This window comes from Meles meles, chromosome 5 (assembly GCF_922984935.1).
Source record: "Meles meles chromosome 5, mMelMel3.1 paternal haplotype, whole genome shotgun sequence".
NCBI lineage: Eukaryota > Metazoa > Chordata > Mammalia > Carnivora > Mustelidae > Meles > Meles meles.
In genome coordinates, this window is record NC_060070.1 from 19251466 (window position 1) to 19275211 (window position 23746).

Consider the following 23746-nt stretch of genomic DNA (forward strand, 5'->3'; position numbering starts at 1 on the left):
AGACAGAGAGAGAGCATGAGACGGGGGAGGTTCAGAGAAAGAAGCAGACTCCCCACTGAGCAGGGAGCCCAATGCAGGACTCGATCCTGGGACCCCAAGATCATGACCTAAGCCGAAGGCTGTTGCTTAACCAACTGAGCCACCCAGGCGTCCCAAGAAACTTTTTTTTTTAATATTTTATTCATTTAGTTGACAGACAGAGATCACAAGTAGGCATAGAGGCAGGCAGTAAGAGAGAGGAGGAAGCAGGCTCCCCACTGAGCAAAGAGCCCAATGTGGGGCTCGATCTCAGGACCCTGGGATCATGACCTGAGCCAAAGGCAGAGGCTTTAACCCACTGAGCCACCCAGGCGCCTCCTAAGAAACTCTTAATCATAGGAAACAAACTGAAGGTTGCTGGAGAGGAGGGCGGTGGTATAACTGGGTGATGGATCTTGGGGAAAGTATGTTATAATGAGCACTGGTTATTACATAAGACTGATGAATCACAGACCTGTACCCCTGAAACAAATCATACATTATATGTTAATGAATTGAATTTAAATTTAAAAAATAAAATTGAAAATAAATCATTTTTAAATGAGCATGAAAAAAAGACATTCATAATCAAATGCAAAGCCAGTGAATGTTCACCTAAAGACTTTTCCTAAAAGCAATTCTGTTTCAAATAAAAGGCAATGATCCAACTGTTTACTGTATTAAACAGTAACAAAGGTAAAAGTGTCCAGTTGGTAGAAGGAAAATTCAGGCTAAGATGATAATCAGGCTAAAACTGAAATAAAATCACTGTTAAGAGCCCAGGCTTAGAAATAATAGGGTTCTTGACTCTGCCACTCGGGCAAGTTTCTTTAAATGGTTATGACAGTAACCAACTTCACAAAGCCATTGAAAGGAATCATATATGTTAAGTACTTAATACTTAACATACTAACTTAGTGTAACTGGCTACACTAAGTGCCCCATAAGTAATATCCACCACTATTACTCTTAATGATTATCCAAGAAAATTTTGGAACCTCTGGTTTGATTTACTAGTCCAAAAACAAACAGGATTCACCCACATGCTCGTGCAGACCCGTGACCTACCACATGGTGGGTGCTGACAGAGACTCTCTCCTTGACCAAACTCCAGTCAGGTTCCTTTGGGCCCTCTTCTCAGTGAGGCCTCAACCTTACTCTATAAGAACTGCAGACACAGCACAAGCAATTTCATCCACCCTCCCCACTACCATCACAGCACACCACACACACACACACACACACACACACACACACACGCACGCATGCATGCACAGAGTCTTGCACAAACTCTAGGCTGGCTTCAGACATCCTCAGGACCTGTCCCTAGGATAACCCCAGCCCTCCTTAACATGTCTGCCGACAACAGCTCACCACTGTTGAAGGAATTTACTGTTTATTCCAGCCAAAACCTGACGTAGGCCCATGAACTCCCTCTTAAAGCAGTGACTAGACAACTTATAATTATAAATTCTTTCTGTTGAACCTTTGAGATATAAATCCACCACCCAGAACTGTCTCCTTAAGGATCTGGAAAGGAACCTCCAGAGAGGCGGCTCTCGCTCTCTTGCCTCCCAAACCATGGGGGAGAGTAAGAGCCTAAATTGTTGGGCGCCTTGCTCCAGTTTGCAAAACTACTTCCTGTCCTGAAGATATAAGGAGTTTGTTCTTCCTCCAGATAAGCACCAGTTAACAAACCCGATGGCTTAATCACAATGACCCACCCCTTCCCGCTCAGTAATTGTTCACTTTCCCGACTCTACTGGAGGCCCCCTCCCTTCCCTGCCCGCTCCCTCATTCTCCCTTTTATTTGAAGCTCCCAGTCACCTCTCCCCCTCAGAGGTAAGTTCAGTTCTGTACTGAAGTCTCTCTCCTGCTGCAGTAGTAGTACTGAAAAAAATCTGTCTTGACCACTTTTAGCTAGTGTCCAGTTTTGTTTTTCTTTAAACCACTCAGTGACATCTCAGCACATTCCCCTAATCCCAGGGAAGTTGCTTGCCTCTTGGTGCTGACTGCTTCCCCAGCTATTTTCTTTATGTTCTGCAGTTGATTACTAGCCTAAGAGCCCCTTACTGAACACTAACCATCTTAAAACCCACTTAAAAAAAAAAAAAAAAAAGACTAATTTTGGATTAGAGAACATTTTAATAATTTGTTATTTTAAACTAAGTTTCAGTTCACTACTAATTCAACAGCTAACAAATCCTTCAGGAATTAGATCACCCTAAAGGAGTAAATATATAAAAGAAAGAAGTACTTTCTGTTTTTCCCTTTGGGAAGGAAAAATGGAGGAAGATATTTCTGCAATGAATATGAAATGTCACAATGTTTGTTTGCTTAATGGGAGGAACTTGTACTTCTGGCAAAAAGAAAATGAGATGCAAGAAGGCAGACTAAGGCAAAAAGTGGTTGAGTGGTTGCCTAGGGCTAGGGGGAGAGATGGGGAAGGGGGCTACTCAAGGGCAGTGTTTCTTTTCGGGGTGGGGAAAATATTGTAAAATTGCTTGTGGTGTGGTTGCACAAGTCTGAATATACTAAAATCCATTGTATTTATACTTTTAAATGGGTGGATTGCATGGTATGTGAATTATATCTCAATAAATTTGATAATAATTAAAAAGAATAGTGTCTGAAGATAAAAGAAATGTAGATAAATCTAAACAAACAATAATTGTGCAAAACAGTAATAGTGAAAATATTGTGCCATTTATAAGGGGTTGAGGAATCAGGCTAGAATGAAAATCCTGACCAAAAATACTAATTGGGAGAAGGTGATTGGACTTAGTGTTCTAAATTCACAATTGACATAATGATTATTATCCTCAGGAATTAGCGGGTTTATTTCCTCTTTTTCTATTCTTGATGAGTCTGCTATAATCTTTCTCCTACTGGGATATTTTTCTGAGAGGAATTGATGATCCAACCAGACAGACACAGGAAGGATATTAACACTTGTTCATCACAAACCACCTTATGTCTCTTTCCTTTTATCCCAGTCGTATTCTTTAACAAAAATTACTTTAGCACTCTTTCAAAACCTGTAACATCCAGTGATTAGATTTGCACTAGTGAGTGAACATCAGGTCTTGATACTAAAATTAATGCCACATCTTCATAAAAAGAGGATGAATTTTCCCAGCACAAATACTGAAGTTCAATGCAGCTGTATTTTATTTTGAACTCTGCCAGTCATTAGCTGGATGGACATGGGTACCATACCTGAACCAGGCATTGGCTTTCTCATCTATAGAATGGAGAATAAAGTAGGTATTGTCCCTCATGTCTTTGTTGTAAAAATCCAATAAAATAATGTTTAAACTATAACTTTAAAATCTGTAAAATGCCACACAAATGGATAGTAGTATTATGGATTGCACTTTTATGATGATTCAGTGGAGAATAGGAACTCTTTCTGTAAAGGTTTCAGAAGTTGTTCCCATTCAAATTTCTCTAAATTTTACATTAAACATGTTGAATTTTCTGAGTCTAACTTGGTAACTTAAACGTGTACATTCATATTTATGTATAATCAGTCTACTAATGGTTTAATTCTTCACTTAAAAGGTTTAATATTAAATCAGCACCATTTTCATATGGCAGTGTTACAGAGATTAAAAGAGGAAGAAGTCACTGCAGAGAAGAGATAATGAGAACGCCAATCAAATAAAAAATTTATGATACATTATATGTTAATAAAAAATTTTAAAAATTAATGATAAAAATACCACCATACTTCTAATTTATTGATGGCTTTAAAAGACATCATTTCTGGGGCACTTGGGTGGCCCAGTGGCTTAAGCTTCTGCCTTCAGCTCAGGTCATGATCTCAGGGTCCTGGGATCGAGCCCCGCATCAGGCTCTCTGCTCAGGAGAGATAAATAAAATAAAATAAAATAAAATCTTAAATAAATAAATGAAATCTTTTTCAAAAAGACATCATTTATTTGATCCTCACCAAAAACAAAACATTTATGAGAATGGAAATAAGATTTGAAAACTAACCTTCTGTCTGGTAGTGACTATTACATTTGATTTTCCTGGGCGGAAAGGCGGGGAGGTGATAAGTAGAACTAATATTACTATAAAACTGACCTTAGCTATGAAAAGCAGAGGGAAGAGCTTATCCAGTGAACTTCACCTTTTTAACAGAATGAGCCTAAATTACTGGAATGAGCTGCTTGGACCATGCTATATTAACTTAAATACCGGTATACTTGTTACCTCTCCAACTCACACTTCTCTGTATAAACACTAGATTAGAGAAGGAAAGATTCTACTTCTAAACTCACCAGCAGGACAATTTACTAAATTCCAACAACTATTTAATGAACCAGAAAGAAACTTTCAGGGGAAAACACTCTTCTTCCATAAACATTAGTTACATATAGCAATGAGATACTGAGATTAAGAGTAATCGGGATTCTATGCCAAAATACAATTCAGTTCCATCTCTTTCCTTAAGACATTATTCCACTAAATGAGACCCCTGAACAGAAGCAGAATTAACTGGCTCCTTTTAAGTTTGATCATTACAAATGCAAAATGAGTATCTTCCTTGCAGACAGAGAGCCAGAGGACTACTCAAGCTAACACAATAATGGTAGCTGCGTGTGATAAATTATGTATGCATGATATCAAAAGCTGAATGGAGGGAAGAAATGGAGAACCCATTTGAAAATCTGGAATTTGCTCAAAGCTGCTCCTGCAGTATTTCCCGGGAGGATAAGCACCAAACGCAGTGCAGTAATAAACTCCGCCGTTCTGTATAATTTATCAACTTTTTTCCTTTTCATTTCTAACATTGACCCTTCATGGTTAACTGACGAAACAAAGAGCTGAATAGCTTCCTCAGTCATTTGATAGAGCAATTATGAGCATCTTGACTGATACATTTTCTGCTTAATCTGCTAACAAATGGTGTCCATTTTCCTCTTAATCTACACCCTATCTCCACATTCGACTTGACACACGCAGAACACCGCTTCCATGCCCTTGTTCTTGTGACTCTTCATTTGTTTCTTTCTCATTACAGCTCTCTTATGTGATCATTATAATAGAAGAAAAGCGAATTCTTTATGACAATTTTCCTCAGCTGCCCTTGGCTAATTTTTTTCAAAATGTGATTCCTATGGGTTCTCTGACAGCTGGGCAAATTGAAAGCTAATCAGTAGAATCTTTCCTAAGTGTCCGTATCTTTTCAAAGAAATTTCGTGTCTTAGAATGAGAGGATTGTTTTTCACAAGAATAGGCAGTCTGATGTGCTGTAGCCATCTTGAAAGGGGTCAAGCTGTTTAAAACTAGGGAATAATAAGAAAAATTGAGATTTACCTCGGCACTAATTTCCCTCCCACTGCAATTGTTTTTATTTCCTTACCCATTAATCTGTCATTATAAGAATTCTCATCTAGCTAGTGCTCATTTGGTGGCATCCCTTAGAATAAGAGAACTTTAGACCCAGAAGGGATTGCTGACCTCATCATTTCAAAGCCCTTTCCTTCTTGGGTGAAAAAAACAAGATATGGGAGGTTAAAAGGTTGGCCAACAGTCACATAGCAGGTGCATAACTTAGTTTGAACTCCCTAGGTTGTTTTTGTTTGTTTGGTTGGTTTTTGTTTTTTGGGGTTTTTTTGTCTTGAAGGGAGGAGGGGATGGGGAGATAGTTTTCTGCCCATGAGAGGAGCAGGTGCCTATAGTCCTTAAGTCTCTCTTTTCCCATCTGTATGTTAGCGATGATGATATTGCCCTTTTCATCTCACAGGATTTACCCCCCGTACTGTTGTGTGTGCAAGTGTGTGTGTGTGTGTGAGAGAGAGAGAGAGAGAGAGAGAACATCATCCTTGTATGGCACTTGCCCCATTGTGGATGTTTTACTTAGGACTGTAAAGCTTTGTGTGTCCTGAAGGCAGACGCCATTTTCAGTATTGGGGACCCAGCAAAGATATGGGCCTCAGGGAAGGTCACAGACCTTAAAGAAGTAAAGGGAAGTGGAATTCCCAGCTGTGTAAGATGACCTAAAGATTGGTGTTCTTAGGTGATGGGGTTAAGGCAATGTCTGCCCCCTGAAGCCAAGCATCTGGAAAAAGAAGGAGGTGCCCCTGCAACGAGTTATGTCAACACACAAGTAATCTATTCTTTGAAGGCTGGCAGATCGGGCTGCAGCACTGTATAACTGTGTACATGATCTGTACAGCCCAGCGCAAAACGAAAATGTGGGGCCTCTTGTTCAGAAATTGAGGATCTCAGGACTGTGACCAGAGAGCATTGAAAGAAGCATGGGATCCTTCTGAGTACAGAGCCCCATACAGACGCACAAGTCACATACCCATGATGCTAGTGCTGTTTGGTCACAAGGACTGAATTTGGCCAAGTCTGGTCTAACTATGCTCAGTGAAGTCTTCACTCAGCAAAGGGTTTTGAGAAAAGGAGTCCTGTTAAAGGAAGAATAGTACCTTTTAGAGAGTGGTTTGCCCGTAGCAACTTGGATAGGAGGCAGGAACATTCCATTGGTAAAGTGGGTCTTAGGGCAAAGGGAGGAGTCCCTGAGGTCCAGCGGACCCTGTGCTCATGGGAACTTTCCTTCACTGCCATTTAAGAGGATCTGGGCTCTTGTTTAAGGGAAGATGCAGTTTCCTTGCACTTTCATCAAGAATTGGCCCTGACTACTAGAGGACCACAACAGGCATGGTCTGTGTGTCTCTTGTTCTCTATATTATTCCTGGTGTCTGCAGTGCCTGACACATGGTAGGTGCTCAGTAAACATTGTTGTTGACTAGTGACGTACGTGGTTATCTTAGTGTCAGAATTTAGTGGAGCCCTTCTGGCCTTAAAAGGAAGATCTGAGAGTCAAAGGAAAGAAGTATCTCTGATAATAAAAAGAGGAGAGGGGTTTTGTTTTGTTTTGTTTTGTTTTGTTTTGTTTTGTTTTGAAGATTATATTTATTTATTTGACAGAGAGAGACAGTGAGAGAGGGAACACAAGCAAGGGGAGCAGGAGAGGGAGAAGCAGGCTTCCCACCAAGCAGGGAGCCCGAAGTGGGGCTCGATCCCAGGACCCTGGGATCATGACCTGAGCCAAAGGCAGACGCTGAATGACTGAGCCACCCAGGTGCCCCGAGGAGAGTTTTGAAGCATGTTAATAATACTGCAATTTAAGAAAATGGTAGCCTGCCAAGCCTGGACAGCTTTTGGTATAATCTTGCATACAAACCAAATATAGATTATTTTATAGATTTGTTCAATATTTTTAAGATTTTTAAGACCTTCTGCTGTACTGTTCTTTCGTTATCAATGTTGCTATAAATAATAGCACTGTATTCTTTTTTAAGTTCTGTTTTTTAGCGAACACAGGCTGTGGCAGAAGCAGGGAGAAACTGGGAGGAGGCACTGAAAGCTGAGGAGAAAGACCTAGAAAAGTGAAAACAGAAAGGAGCCTCAGAAACGAAAATGGACCCCTACAGAGCGGCAGGAATATGAGGAAGCTAACAGAGAAGGGGAATGTGAGAGGGAGGCCCCCTCTCTTTCCCTGATTGCATCTGGTCCCACACTGCCCATGCAGCGGGCACTCAGGAAAGACCTGATTAATGACTGTGCTCAGGAAAATGAATGGAGTACGATCAGTGGTGTGCCGGTAAATACTTAACAGCCAGCTCTTGGGGAAGGGGAAGATTTCTAGTAATGGTCAGTTTCAGTTGTATAACTCCTTTCTCCCTCCATGTCCAGTGTTGAGCTACCAACATGAATTCACTGAATGTGAAATTAGGAAGAGATGCACAGTAGTATCTTCACTGTACAGATACAGTGGACTTAATCTCAAAGCATAGATAAGAGTAAAATGTAGTATGATAATTGGGAAATAATGGGGTTTTAAATATTTATTGCCTTTGTTTTAATTTATTTAGTAATGAATTCCTATAATGTAACTCTAAATCATGGCATTAACAACTGACTTGCCAAGTAAAAACCAGCCCCAGCACTCCAATGGATGGGCCATCCCTGGATGCTACTGATGTTATATAGAAAGAGATTTTCCAGTTCTTTTTTCTTTAAAGAAACTGAGAAAAGTAAAATATGAGACAGGATAAGAAAAGAAATATAAGTTATTTTCTGTGCTAAAGGTTGTAGATGGAGGCGTTGGGGGTTGTGTGGAGCTGCGGTGGAAAGAAGCATGGAGTCTTTCAAAACCAGGCAGGTGATAAGGACACATTAAAGTGTATTAAACTTGGGGCGCCTGGTGGCTCAGTGGGTTAAAGCCTCTGCCTTCGGCTCAGGTCATGATCTCAGGGTCCTGGATCGAGCCCCGCATCACGCTCTCTGCTCAGCGGGAAGCATGCTTCTCCAACCCCCCCTCCTCTCTCTCTCTCTCTCCGCCCACTTGTGATCTCTGTCTGTCAAATAAATAAGTAATATTTTTTTAAGTGCATTAAGCCTGAGGGCAACATGATCAAATTTCTGTTTGGAAAAACCACTCTGGCATCAGGATGGAGAACAAACTGAGGCAGGAACAAAAGTAATGGTGGGGAGACCATTACTCCCGTTTAGGAGCCCGTAATACTCTAAGGAAAAGAGAACATGGTTTGAAGCAAGGCCATCACAGATGACAATGCAGAGAAGTGGGTCAATTCTAGTAGTATTTTGGAGGTAGAATTTTACTGGCTGATTGAATGTTAAGGGCCAGATGGGGCCAAGAAGGAACTCCAAGGTCTTCAGTTTGGGAAACCCAGTGGGCAGAGAGTGTGCCATTCACTGAGATAGAAAGGGGAAGAACTGAGAAAGGTAGGATGGTATGAGGTGATAACGAGAGGTCACCAACAGATTTGACCAAGATCTTATGGAGACCAGACATAAGAATCTGAATCAAGCAGCAGTAAAAAGCAATGTTATTTTGATAGTCTGCTCTAAAATTTATCAAAAGGAAAGTCAGTTCTTAAATCACAGAGAGGACAAGTGAGTCTCCCATGATCTGGTTGGTTTAATGGTATGGGGAGGAACCTCCATACCTTTTTCCACAGTGACTGCTTCAGGTTGCGTTCCCACCAGGAAAGCATGAAGGTTCCTTTTTCTTCACATCCTTGCCCACACTTCTTGTTTCTTGCGGTTTTGATTTTAGCCATTCTGACAAGTGTGAGATGATATTTCGTGGTCCTTTTGATTTGCATTTCCCTGATGATGAGTGATATTGAGCATCTTTTCATGTGTCTGTTGGCCATCTGGATGTCTTCTTTGGGAAAAATGTTCATGTATTCTTTGCACTTTTTAACTGGATTATTTGGGGGTTTTGGTGTTGACATGTATAAGTTCTTTATCTATATGGGATATTAACCCCTTATTGGATATATTATTTGCAAATATCTTCTCCCACAGTGGGAGAAGTTGGATTCTTGTTTCATTGATGGTTTCCCTCACTGTGTAAAATCTTCATGGAGGTTCCTCAAAAAATTAAAAATAGAAGTACTGTATGATCCAATAATTCCACTACAGGGTATTTACCCAAAAAAAAAAAATGAAAACACTAATTTAGAAAGATATATGCACTCCTAGTTTATTGCAACATTATTTACAATAGCTAAGATATGGAAGCAACCGCAAGGTCCATTGGTAGACCGATGAGTAAAGAGGAGGTGGTATATATACACACACACAGTGGAAAATCACTCAGCCACAAAACGAGTGAAATAGTGCCATTTGCAAGGATGTGGATGGAGCTAGAAAGTGTAACGCTAAGTGAGAAACATCAGTCAGAGAAAGACAAATACCATGTGATTTCACTCATACGTGGAATTTAAGAAACAAAAGAAACAAAGAGGCAACCAAAACATAGATTCTTAAACATACAGAATAAAGTTGTGGTTACCAGAGGAAAGGTGGGCAGTGGGGGGAAATGGATGAAAAAGGTGATTAAGATTACACTTATCGGGGCGCCTGGGTGGCTCAGTGGGTTAAAGCCGCTGCCTTCGGCTCAGGTCGTGATCCCAGTGTCCTGGGATGGAGCCCCGCATTGGGCTCTCTGCTCAGCAAGGAGTCTGCTTCCTCCTCTCTCTCTGCCTGCCTCTCTGCCTACTTGTAATCTCTCTCTGTCAAATAAATAAAAAATATTTTTAAAAAAAGATTACACTTATCATCATGAGCACTGAGAAAGGAACTGTTGAATCACTATATTGTACACCTGAAACAAATATAACACTGTATATTAACTATACTGGGAGTAACTATACAAACAAATATTCTAAAATAGAGAAATAATCAATCAGGGACATTGTATGTTACAAATGACCTCACTTCTCCATCAGTCCAAGAAAAAAAAAATCTGAAAAGTCTATAAAGGAATAAAAAAAAAAAAGTCGTAAGGAACAGAGCAACCAAAAACAATAGAAGAAGCCGAAGTAAAAGAAATGGTATGGTGAGTATGAAAACCACTTTGTAAGGTTTTAAAAACATCATTTTCCCATAGGAACAGCACCTTTCATTTTCATCTTCATTATCATCACTTCTGAATATTTTCCCTTCGTTTTTCCCTGTTCAAAATATCCAAAAATGTCCCTGTCGCCTGCCCCCCTGCCGTGGGAATTCTTTTCCTCTTTTACTTTCTCTCAACTCCCCATCTTCTACATCAAGGCTCGGTGGCAGGTAATCTGGGTGGCGTTAAGGGGTTTTGTCGGCTCTCATCAATCAGTAAACAAGTTACCAGCCACATGCCCTTGGGTAAATGACCTGCTCACCTCTCTGCTCTTTGGTGTCCATCAGAAAAAAATAAAACAGATCATACTAAATGGTCCCGTCGTGTACCATGAGATGATAAATGTGAAAAAAAAGTAACAGCATATTGCTCAGTAAGTGTAGTTCCTGTCCACTTCATAAGGCTCCTGCTACGTGAGCTAATACTCAACAGACAGTTGTGATTTCCTCGGAATAATTCTGCTACGGGAGTTCAGTCGTTTTTAATGAACTTCACTGCTATTGTTTCTGTTGCTGTTTTTACGGCTACCAGGGGCTTGTGGTAACCATGTCTACAAGCTTTTGAGCAGCACTTGAACATATCTTTATTATTATTATTTTTGAGTTCCCTTATTTCTTTGTTTCAGCTTGGGAATCATTTCTCTCTTTGCTTAGTGCTGCTTTTAAGAAACAGCCAGATGTCTGTGCAATGTGTCGTTTCTGGCCACGTACTCTGTTATTTAGATACTCTGCTTTGTTCAGCTAAGATACGGTGACTATTAAAGCTTTAGTAATCTAGGGAAACTGTAATTGTACTGTTCTTGGCACACCAGATGAAAAACACTGAGAGATGAAAAACTGGAGATGAAGGAGGGCTTAAATGTCGCTGTAGGTCTTTAACCTTTATTTGATTCACAAAAGGAAATAATAAACTTTTTAAAAACTTTAATTTTATATAAATTGCCTATTACCAGTATGCTTTCTGTGATGAAAGATTATTAAGATATCCATTAAAGCTGGCATAGCTAAAGGGGAGGAACTTGGGGGTTGGAAGAGCGGTTAACTTTCTCCCGTTTAGCACTATTTTGGGTAAACCTTGGATGGTGTGACTTCTATTTGGCTTGTATGCTCTGACCAAGACGAGCAACTCCCAGCTTTTCACACCCCACCCTGGCGGATGCCGAGGCACGTCATGATGGTCTGGGAAACCAACGAGGCATCTTGCATGTTGGATCAACCAAGCACCTTTGGTCTTCCCCGAGCAGGGTTTATTCAGGGGCTGCTAGGATACTGTCTCTTAGTATATAGTCTGAGACTGACTACAAAACAGAATGAGATTTCACTTCCTGTGCCCTAGAGACCCTTATTAGAAACTCTTGGCTTGGACTCTTCATTTCTGAAAAATTCCAAGTGATTTCTGCCTAGTGCAGTAAGTGTTGAGTTTTTGTCTTTGTTTTTGTAACTCTTTGCTTTGCCATGCTTTGCCATCTCGCTTTGAAGAGAGAATATAGTGTTAGGATTCTAATAGTTAACAGTAGCTTCCATTAAAAGTTCTTTATATTGGGGTGCCTGGGTGGCTCAGTGGGTTAAGCCTCTGCCTTCGGCTCAGGTCATGATCCCAGGGTCCTGGGATCGAGCCCCACATCAGGCTCTCTGCTCAGTGGGGAGCCTGCTTCCCCCTCTCTCTGCCTACTTGTGATCTCTGTCTATCAAATAAGTAAATAAATAAAATCTTTTAAAAAAAAAGTTCTTCATATTAAAAAAGGTTTCTATTTCTCACAATCTAATTATATTGTTAGTGGGAATGCATTTATTTTATTCTCTTCCTCTTGAAAATGCTCTGCAAGTACAAATATATCAGCCTCCTGGTGATATTTGTCATGCTTCCTTTTTGTAAAGTCCCCAAATATTCATGAAGTTCTATCCCACATTGTCTTACTTAAGGCTTATGTCATAATAATCCTGTGAGATAGACATTACTATCTTCATTGCACAGATGAGGATACCAAAATTTGGAGAGTTTCCATTATAAAACTAAACCAAGATGTTACTCTGGGTCTTTGACTCCCAATTCAGTGGTCTTTGCACCTCACCGCGGACGACTCGTTCGCATTAGCTGAAAACTGTCGTTCTCCTCAACATCCTCAGCTGACAAGAGGATGCTTTGGAGGGTGCCATGGGCGGGTCATAAGGAGAAGAGGGGATGTAAACAAATGTTTGGAGATACCCCGGCAAGCCTATTTAAGGCGTCCAACGGAAGCTAGACTCGCAGTAGCAGCTTACCCCACGGAGCAAATCCTCCACGGTGACAGCTGGACTTCCCATAATGGGAGGGTCTGTAGGTGGAGAATTGGTGCTTTTGACAGTGAAAGATCCTCCCGGGTGGCGGAAAAAATAGTGGAGTCATATTCAGTAAGATTTCATAATCTACTGTTTACCCAATGGCATGTGCATCGCGGTAGAAGGTTCGATAGCTTGTTGTGATATTCTTGTCAATCTTGGGCTCCTTCCCCCATAGCCTTATAGCCCCAGTCATCCCCCACCACATGCAAATGTCTCCCCAGTGTTATCTCTAAGCCCAGCGATCACTCTTCATTCCTGTAATTATCTACACAGTGAACCTGACCCACTCCCACCCACTCATGGACAGTATATTGGGATTTCCCCCCAAATTGCCCATCCACCAGGATCACCCTCTCCGGGAAGTTATTAACAGGATCTGGAAGTCTTGAAGGAGGAAATGGGGGGAAGCCATTCTGGGCCCATGGGGAAGCTGACGGAAGCACAGAGATCAGAGCAAAGAGGTGTGAGAAGTAGTAAAGCAGCTGACGGGAAGGCCACCGAGGCGGGTGTTTGGGAGTGACAAGAAGGAAGGAGGCTGACCATCCAAGGTGGGCCCTCAGAGGAAAGGGCCTGTGCTTTCAAGAAGAGATCGGACTTGATCCAGCAAATAACCAAAAAACAGATGAGGGACAGAACAACCTGTATGAGAGGAATAATCAGACTCTACCAGCCATGGGAAATGCACCAAGAGAACATCCCCAAATGTTAAGAAATGAGGGAGACATTAAGTTCCTCCCTAAGACAAGGCAAGAAGAAATTAAGGAGAAAGAGTTTGCTAAACTCCGGTGACTCAAGGGGAAAAAAAAAAAGACAGTAGAAGATGACTATGACTAAGGTTTGTGTGTCATTCACTCTACTGTAAAAAAAAAAAAAAAAAGCAAACCATGATGCAAGACTAAAGCAGACCCATCCGGTTGGACTCTCTGAAGGTGGTGGCAGATGTGCGTTTTCTGAAGTTTCTGCTCTACCACAGAGACCCCGGAGCCTATGCAGCAAAGCAGAGCGATTCCAGGCTCACCACCCAGTTAGCCTTCTGGTACTTCTTGAGCCAGCGAGCACGGCTAGCCCATTGCTGGGCAATGGAGGGCTCGCTGCGGCGGGGGCTGCCCGGACCCCCACCACAGGAATGCAGAGGCGGTCAGAGATGACCGCACTGGGCCATTAGCCTGAGAGGCCCTGCCTCGGGGAACTGGGAAGTAGCCCCGGCCTTAGACACTGGGTGACCTGTAGCTGAAGACTGACTAGGGCGCCAGTGAGCTGGGGAACATGCCACAGAGCGTGAAGCAGGAGAGTGTGAGCACTCCCTTTCCGTAGTGGAGGAGGCCAGGTGACTTCCCCAGCCTTCCTCTGAGTGGCTGCTCTGTACGGAGCTGCTGACCCTCCCTAAGGCCACGGGACAGGCACATTTACCTTTACTCTTCTCATCTGTCCCATTTGTAGCTGGCCGTCTTCACCTACAGAATAGCTCTTTGTTCTCTGACCGTGAATACATGTGAAATTCATTCACACTAACAGAAGATGACATATAATCCCTTATGTTACTATCATAGCAATAAATCTGTGTCCGGTGATGTTCCTGGTAGAAGCCTTGCTTCATTTTCACCGTGGGCCTATGGAGTGGGGAGGTCAGAGCCTGTCCCCACTTTATAGATAGGGAAAGAGAGGCCCTGGGCATCAAAGCAGCCCCACGGACGATCCCAGAGCTACTGGAGGAAACTGTGACTAGGGGACTTGATGTTCGTTTTCTTTTCTCCGCCCTTGTGCTGCAACATTTGCATTTCAACAAGGATCAGACCCCCGTGCTAAAGGCCTGTGGCTCCAACTGCCAACTTCAACATTAGACATAAACCTGAGACACAAAATTGACTCTTTCGGGGCAGCCCTGAATCACACAGCGCAAGTGACTGCCTTTGCCTTCGCGTTACCTCCGTCAGTTGTGTGATCACGGGCAAGTCAGAGAAAACTGCCTGAGCTTCGCTTTACCTGTTCATAAAGTGGAAATAACCTCATCGGGTTTTCTTTTTATCATCATCATCATCGTTACACTAGTCACTGTACAGTATATCATTGGTTTTTAATGTAGTGTTCCATGATTCGTTGTTTGTATATAACACCCAGTGCTCCATGCAATACGTGCCCTCCTTAATATATTCATAGGGTTTTCTGAGAATTTCCTGAAATACCTCTTTTCCTTCTCTTCCCCATTTTACCTACACACAACACAGGATGTGCTCAGTCGGAACCAACGGGCTCACCCGGTGTCTGCAAAGACCCTTTCTATCAACTCCTCTCTGCTTTGGCTCTGGCCCTTCCTCTGTCCCCCTCAATTCCTGTGTCCAGCCACCCAGTCTTCCTTAGATTCTCAGACTTAGCCGAGCCTTCTTCCCCCTTGGTGTTTCTGTGCACGCTGGTTCCTTTGCCTGAAACCCACTGTGCCCTCGTCCTGTCCTCCTTGCTTCTCAGCCTCCGCTGTGAGACAAGGTGTCACTTCTTCAGGAAAGACCGAATCGCTTCCTCCTATTATTCTTCCTCATCACTTCCTATAATCTTCCTCTGGTAGTACAGCTTGTAAGCATATGTGAATCTGGTGCTTACTGGTTTAATATCCGTCTTCTCCGCTAGACCACAGACTCCCGTGTTGGCCACCTTCTTTTAAGCGCCTGGTAGAGAATCTAGCACATAGGCATGTTCCATTAATATTTGTTGACTGTTGGATAAATGCTTCTCTGACCTCTCTCCTTTGGGATTCCTTCCTAAACTCTCCTCACCAGATTATGCACTATATTCCACAGAAAAAGCATGCCCATGGAGCTCACCTCCCCCAACCATTTCTTTATTTTCTTTCCTCAACAATAATGTATATATTATCATGCATTAGGTTGCGTTCTCTGGTTGTTTTGCGATTTCTGCTCCTATTATTAGTTTTTCAAGGGCTAAAACTCTTCTAGGATCTTTTTTTGGAATCCTCTGTAAATCTAATAGAATCGCTGGAAATGTTCTTGGTGGTCGGTAATCTGGTGAGTGGATGAATAGACCAGAAAATCAATCCTAGTATATCTCTTTCCACATAGCAAACATGGAAATACCATTGCAAGAAAACCATTTCTACCCATGGCCCACTGCTGGAGTCCCTCTTCTCAGGTTACTATTTTGAGTTTCAGTAAGAAACAAACAATCTTATCTTGGAAGGGAGATTGGATTTACTTTGTAATAAGAAAGACTGAATTGGAAGCTTGCATTTTTTTCCCCCAAATTTAATAATAGAACTAGGAAAGCTTTACACTCCTCAGCCAGCCTTACTTCAGGAGTAAGAGTACAAAGCTTCCCGGTAAGCTTCTGTCCTGATGGAAGAGTGAAACCCATATCACCAAATCTGTGTGAATTCACTCAGAGCCAGCAGGGGGTCACACAGCAGGGGAATCTAGTCTGTGCATGTTTCCAGAATCAGTCAGTCCAATCCCGGACTGAGCAGAGGGGGCCAAGGGCAACATCAGGTTACTTGGAGCCACTGTCCTCCGACATATGAGGTCCTGATAGCTATCACTGATGACCTCGGAGAGTGAAGAGCTAGCTTTTGATCTCACCCCCTTCACGGTTGGAACAAAACAAAACAAAAAAATCCTGCAAGTAAATATATAGTATAATACATGCATTAGTTCCCTTTGACAATTGCCCAGCAGGTTCTTTCTAGTTAGTAACTTCCCCCTAGTTTAGCATTTGATTAGTATACCATTAGTATACCATGGACCAGAAAAAAGGAAGGCAAGTTTGGGTAAATACCTATTATTGAACATTGTCAAGGTCAGAATGGGATCTTTTCTCATTCTCATGATGCATCACTTAATCGCCTGTGTTGCCCCTCCATGGCTTTGTGACAAACCACAGAGCCTATTAGAGACAATTGTTGATGAGTCCCCTTCTCTCCCTGTCTCTCAGGCTGCAGAAGTCCTGAAGGTTGATGGAGGGCCATGCTATTCAAACAGCAGGCGTGGCTCAGACAGAAGCTGCTCGTGCTGGGAAGCCTTGCGGTTGGGAGTCTGCTGTATCTAGTCGCCAGAGTTGGGAGCTTGGATAGGTAGGTAATCAACACATATGTATGCCCGTTTCACTTCAAGTGTCTGTTGATTTAAACGTCCTTAGGACATAATCTTAAATCTATCCATTTTTTTCCTTCTCTCAAAATTCCCAAGAAACGGGCTTTCCTGCAGTATTGATTTTGATTTATTGAGCCTTTAAGGGCTCCAAGTTGCTCAAACCAAGGTGTTCGTCAAGATCCATTTGTATTCTGTGTGCCTTGACATTTGTCTTCAGAGAAGGGATAAAGCCGTATACAGTAAAAATGTCATTTATTAGAGCTCAGTGTGGTCTGTGTGCTTCTGGTTGTGGACCTCTAGCCATCGCAAAACAGTGATGTTGTATCTATTTATCTTCATTTTGCAGTTTATGAGTGAGCAATTCATGTGCCACCGTGAGAGTTAAGATTATGTTTGAGCCTGGAAAGGAGCTCATCAAGTTTGGAATCCATTGCCTTGGAAAGATGGCTGCAGGCTTGGGGAGTTTTAACTATGTAAATTAGATCTGGTTTCCAGGAGCTGAAAGTACCAGATGAGGAGGCCATCACTCAGGGTAATTGCCCAGAGAACAATGGAAAATCCAGGGAGAGGAAATTTACAGAACTAGCACTTGGCTGTAAATGAGCAAACCATTGAGAGGTACTAGACTTGCAGAAGTCCAGGCAAATATCAGCTGGCTTCCCACGGAGTACCTCTGGACTGTCTCATATTCGGTATGATTGGAAGAGACAGAAAAGTTAATTTCTGAAATGCAAAGCTCCCTTGTTTGTCCTTTAAAATGAATTATTGCACTGGAAAGACAGAAGTACATTCTCTATGAATTCAACTCCCATTTTCCATAAAAATCCAGCCACACTTACAATGAAAATATCTGCCTTACAGTTTTCCTTTTCTAATCTATAGGTCTTCTCACTAGGTTATTTAACAGATAATATTGCAGTGGATTTATTTTCCTTCAGCCAGTGTTAGTTTTGATTGATAAAGTGAATCCGTCTGATGCTTTTCAACTCAAAATTCCTAAGTGAACTTCCCACTCACTGGTTGCTAAGTATGGGAAATGGTATAATCCAGAGCTTGTCACTGACTTTAAGTAGTTCTCTAAAGTGGTACTTGGTTATTAGTGAAAAGCCTTGAGGTGGGCACCACTGTCCTATGTCCCTAATGAAACTTTTATGTCAAGTTCGTCCCCTACGCTTAGTTAGCTTCCAGTCATTTCCTTTTTTATTGAGTAATTGATCCAATGATTATTAGCACAGTAGTTATTTAGTTGAAGATTCTTTTCATTTTTTTTAAACTTTATTTATTTATTTGACAGAGAGAGATCACAAGTAGGCACAGAAGCAGGCAGAAAGAGAGAGGGAAGCAGGCTACCCCTGCTCCCTGCAGAGCAGAGACCCCAATGTGGAGCTCAATCCCAGGACCCTGAGATCATGACCTGAGCCGAAGGCAGAGGCTTAACCCACTGAGCCACCCAGGTGCCCTGATTCTTTTCATTTTTAACTTGGTGTCTGTTCTCTAATGGGATGACTTTGGGGCTTTCCCAAAACCTCTCATTTGAGAGTATGGACAAAATTACGTCTGAAATTGACACATACTTACTTACTTAGCCCTATCCTTTAGTAACTAAAGACCTGCTCTCTGGGTAAGGGGCTGAGCTCTCCCTTCCAGTCCAAAGATTCCATGTGTGTTTTTTTTTTTCCCCATATCTGAGGCCCATGCTCAGAATCTACTCTTCGGGAAATGGTAATAATATATTTTCTCCTATGGTGAGTTAGGAAATCAAAAAAGCAATTGCTCTGCAGGGTATGAGCTCCCAACATGGAAGGTAGAAAGAGGAAGGAAGGAAAGAAGGAACGGCCCTTTCTGGAAGTAGAGAAAGTCTTCCTGCCCTCACAGGACAGAAATGGTCTATTTCAAGCCTCTCTTGGCCAGAGTTCTGCAGAGAATTAAGTCCTTAGAGAAAAGGATTTGAATCCTTCCTCAATTCTCCCAGGGATGGTGCTAACATCATTCTAGACGCATCGGAGAGAAGTCCATCCTTTACATCCAGTGGATGCTGTAGGGAACTGGGGCTTAATTCTCAACCAGAACCCAAGAAGAGCTAAAAGATGAATTTGTCATATCCCCATGTCACAACTTAAAAAATATTTTTGACTATGTATGTGTTGCTACTTTTAAATCTTCCATGTAGAGCTCTAGCATATTTATCTTGTTAACAAATTTGTAAAAACAAAATTCATGTTAACCTAAAATATTAAATGTGGTGATTGCCGTTTTTATACGAGTCCATATTTTCATGTTGTCCACAATGAGCATGAATTGTTTCTAAAATCATAAAAAACAAACACCACAAACAAATAGTATATAAGTATATTCTTCCATAAGCCTTATGATGATAGATCGACGTCTAGACAGATGGGCAAACTTCTTTCCCTCAGTTCTGTAGAATGCTGTGGCATGACGAAGTTTTCCTCTTCTCCCTTTAATTATAAACATTCCAGAAGATGAGAATGGTACAAGAGGTCTCTCGGGAAAAGCAAGAAATAGCCTCATTAGCTAGAAGCTTCAGCTGGAGGATTGGCTTAGCAGCATTTTGACTAATCTTATACCCTTTAGCAAGAGGGCTGACATGCCTTTTCAGATAAACTTGGGGAAGTTATAATGAATTTCAGCTAGGTTCCAGACTGTTACCCAAAAGGAAACACCATATGCCACCCCTAGACATTGGCCATGCCAAATCAAGCCATAACTCTAATCTAATATCATTACGATTGTTATCATGCCTTTCTCTCTGAAAAAAGCAGTGGGGGTTGTTCATTATTTCGGGCAACACTGACGTGGAAATCCTCCTTTCTGGCTCCATCCACTGCATTCCTTCCTTCCTGTGCTTGAGTCCCTGATATCCTTGGGATTGGCAGTGAGGACTCACAGCTTCTGGCTCTGCCAAGGTCTGGTTGATCTCTGGTCAGGCGTGGGAGGTGAGAGACGGCACTTGGGGATGACAGTGGGTTTGTTCTCACATTCAGCAAAGTAAAACCATAATCCCGACCCCTTTAGACAGAAAGAGAGAGAGACAGAAGAAATACAGCATCTACCTAGCTGTCCCCAAGGCCCACGGCAGGCATTCTCATAGAATGAAAAGTTCAGCAAGTCCCAAGATTGGATTTTTGCAGGTTGATGATACAACTAGCTACAGGCCGAGACCAGGACCTCTAATCAGATTAGATCTCAGATTTCTAAGAGCCACATGAGTGCTGCTGAGCTGCAAAGAAGTCATACCCCACGGAACCCAAAAGACGTGGCCTCCTAGCCAGCCTTCGCCCTCCCAGCTGAAGATGCTCCTCTTCTGCCTTTCACGTTTCCTAAATGATGTTAACTGGTGAGCTGTTAAAAGGCTATTGGTATGGCTCATGTCACTTGCCTGTCCTCTACTGCGAACATAAGTACACGCTGTAGTCAATTAAGTACTTGACGAATAAAAATTTTAAGGAGCACTAATAAAAATAATCCCATCAATTATGTGTGCTCCATTTAATACAGGGTTGCTTAAAATAAAATTTCCCAAACATATGTTCATTATGGATTGCAGCAGGCTGGGAACCAGTGGTTTTATTTATGCATTTAAAGTTTTACTCCAACTAGGGAAGCAGAAAAATGACACGTTAGTCACCATGAGCTTCTAAAAGCCTCTGTGTGTTGCTTTCAGGCTACAGCCCATTTGCCCCATCGAAGGCCGATTCGGAGCCCGCAGCCAGGCCGAATTCCCTCTCCGAGCCCTGCAGTTTAAGCGTGGCCTGCTGCACGAGTTCCGGAAGGGCAACGCTTCCAAGGATCAGGTTCGCCTTCATGACCTGGTCCAGCAGCTCCCCAAGGCCATTATCATTGGGGTGAGGAAAGGAGGCACCAGGGCCCTGCTGGAGATGCTGAACCTCCATCCAGCTGTGGTCAAAGCCTCTCAAGAAATCCACTTTTTTGACAACGATGAGAATTATGCCAAGGGCATTGAGTGGTACAGGAAAAAGATGCCTTTTTCCTACCCACAGCAAATCACCATTGAAAAGAGCCCGGCATATTTTATCACGGAGGAGGTTCCGGAAAGGATTTACAAAATGAACTCATCCATCAAGTTGTTGATCATTGTCAGGGAGCCGACCACAAGAGCTATTTCTGATTACACTCAGGTGCTAGAGGGGAAGGAGAGGAAGAATAAAACTTACTACAAGTTCGAGAAGCTGGCAATCGACCCCAATACCTGCGAAGTGAACACAAAGTACAAGGCCGTGAGAACCAGCATCTACACCAAACATCTGGAACGGTGGTTGAAGTACTTTCCGATTGAGCAGTTTCACATCGTCGATGGAGATCGCCTCATCACGGAACCTCTGCCAGAACTTCAGCTCGTGGAGAAGTTCCTAAACCTTCCCCCAAGGATAAGTCAATACAATTTATATTTTAACGCCACCAGAGGGTTTTACTGTTTGCGATTTAACATTATCTTTAATAAGTGCCTGGCGGGCAGCAAGGGGCGCATTCATCCAGAGGTGGACCCCTCTGTCATTACCAAATTGCGCAAATTTTTTCACCCTTTCAATCAAAAATTTTACCAGATCACTGGGAGGACATTGAACTGGCCCTAAATAGTAAGTCCTATAACACTATGTGTTGTGGCTGGAGACACACAATGTCTCCTCTAGATTAAAATATGCACTTTTCTTAGACACAACTATCCAAGTCGTTTTTTTCACGTATCCTTGTACATACACAGTGTGTGACCAAATATAAGATCAATTCTTTTTCTATTGAAAGGTTACAAAAAATAACTTGCTGTCCAAGTAGTTGCATCTTTGAAGCTATTTACAAAAAGAAAAGATGGTGGTATTGGGGGAAAGTGACTTCAGCTCTTCTCAAAAAGCTTAGTCTTCCTTGGAGTCAGAATTTGTCACCCGCCATTTTCATAGAGTTAAGCCAAAAGATGACGTGTGAAAACGTACCAATGGCTGCGAAGCTTCGGGAAGTAGAGGACCCAGCTACGCATTCTTTTCTAAGGGAAATTCTTTTCTAAGGGAAAGCTGGCTCTGTAATCCAGCTACTGAGTCGGTGCCCTGAAAACAGAAAATACTGTTTTCTTACTATCTGAAAGAATGTCATATCTCCTAAAATTGACATCGTCCCAAAGTTCCTGTGGTGATTTTGCACTATTGTTTTCTCGTATAGACCATGGTGTCCCTTGTAGCATGTCAATCACACTTTGGAAAGTTAAAGTCCTTTTACTTCCATGTTCTGTGTCAACAAAGAGAAGTGTCGTGTACATAATGTATATTGTTGTAAATACTGGTTTCACACTAAGTAATTCTATTTTGTAAACTGAATATGGCTATTTAATTTATTGTGAAAATTAAATTTATCGTGGTATTTAAAAATGGAATGGATTAAAATTACTCTATGTGCAACCTTTTTTTTTTTTTTAATTCGTTTTGTTTGACACGCCCCCTGCTGGCTCCCCAAATCGAAGCTGTTCATGTGCGTATGAGCGCACTTGGAAAGATAACGCTTCTCCGCTGGATTTCCGTACCCTTGTGAAAACGTTTTTATGAAGTGAGGTTGAATATATTAAAAAAAAAAAAAAAAAAACTCAGCCATCTGGAAATCTAGTCATAGAGCCACCTCAAAGAATACTAGCTCTTCTGCTACAACTTTGTAACAATTACTTTACGTGCAATTGCTGCTGTGTCAGGAGAGAAATATTTTAACATAATCAAGGCATAGAAGAATCACAATTTTATTTGAACCTCTAATCAGAGTCAGACCAGTGGAGAAATTAAATAAAATAAGATTAGGAAACTTGTGTGTGGCCTCTGTACTGAAAGCTGCTGATGCTTCACAAATGAATACAAACTCTCAGAACTCCCTCTTTGAGATGAAAAAAAAAAAATCAGCCTGCTCAGAAATGATCAAATGCATAGTGCTGCTGTTACTAACATAAACATATGGCTTCTATTTCCATCCAGAGAAATTAATGCTGAATTGGGTGTGTGCTAACATCAGATAAACTGTATCATGCTTCAATATAATTCCAAAAACCCAGGAAAGAGGTGTGTCCACAGCAACACAAAGACGGATTTTTCCCAATCATGGCTTCTATCCGGTAGAAGATGTTTGAGGGAGTTTTTGTTCGACATCACATTGAGCGTGCCTAGAGAAATCAGCAAATTACAATGGGTTCCCTTTTGATTGTAATAAGTGTTGATTTTCTCCATGAGTTGTTTCTCCTGTCCAGTGACTTGATGGTGAACTTTCCTAAATAAATAGCCCTTTCCCCTCTGGTGTCGGTATATATTGCTTCTCAGGCTACAGCCTTAGTGATCATCTCTCCCGTTTCAATTAACAATGATGTCATTCTCTCAGCATGGAACAGGCGTACACCAGCACACGCTGACAGGCCAGCTTCTCCCTCACCATGCTGCGACTCTGGAGAGAGGGTCTCAGGTCTAGACACCAATCCCTTCTCCCTCAAGCCATGAATGAAATCAAACATAATGAATGTAGCATTAGATTTCCTTGTGCCTCAACCGTCAGCTAGCTCTGAATACTACATTCGAGGTCATAATCACATGCCATCATCAATTCTATTGGAACTCTTTCTAGATCACTGTGCAGCTCGTACCGTATTATAACAGTAACTGTGAAATTACGCCCCATTGAAACACAGGTGTTTCCAAAAGTCAGCCTGAGTATTCCACCCATAAAACTGATAAATGGCAGCCTTTTCCTAGGCAACGAGAGAAATTTTTCTAAAACAATGAATAGAAATTAATCAGTGATCATCTTTTATGTTCTACATTTTTCTTAAATTTTGCTGCTGTTACCAGCTCTGTTACTCA

At 41.9% G+C, this 23746-nt stretch overlaps 1 protein-coding gene across 2 annotated transcripts in view; it reads left to right on the plus strand.

Moving 5' to 3' along the window:
* HS3ST5 (heparan sulfate-glucosamine 3-sulfotransferase 5) overlaps positions 1-23374 on the plus strand; it is a 267560-nt gene extending 244186 nt beyond the window's left edge. For both annotated transcript variants that reach the window (XM_046004062.1, XM_046004063.1), the window contains exons 4-5: positions 16729-16867; positions 20572-23374. In XM_046004062.1, coding sequence (XP_045860018.1) covers positions 16761-16867; positions 20572-21502 — 1038 coding nt within the window. In that variant the 5' untranslated portion in view covers positions 16729-16760 and the 3' untranslated portion in view covers positions 21503-23374. The remainder of the gene's footprint in view (positions 1-16728; positions 16868-20571) is intronic.
* Positions 23375-23746: the final 372 nt, after the last annotated feature.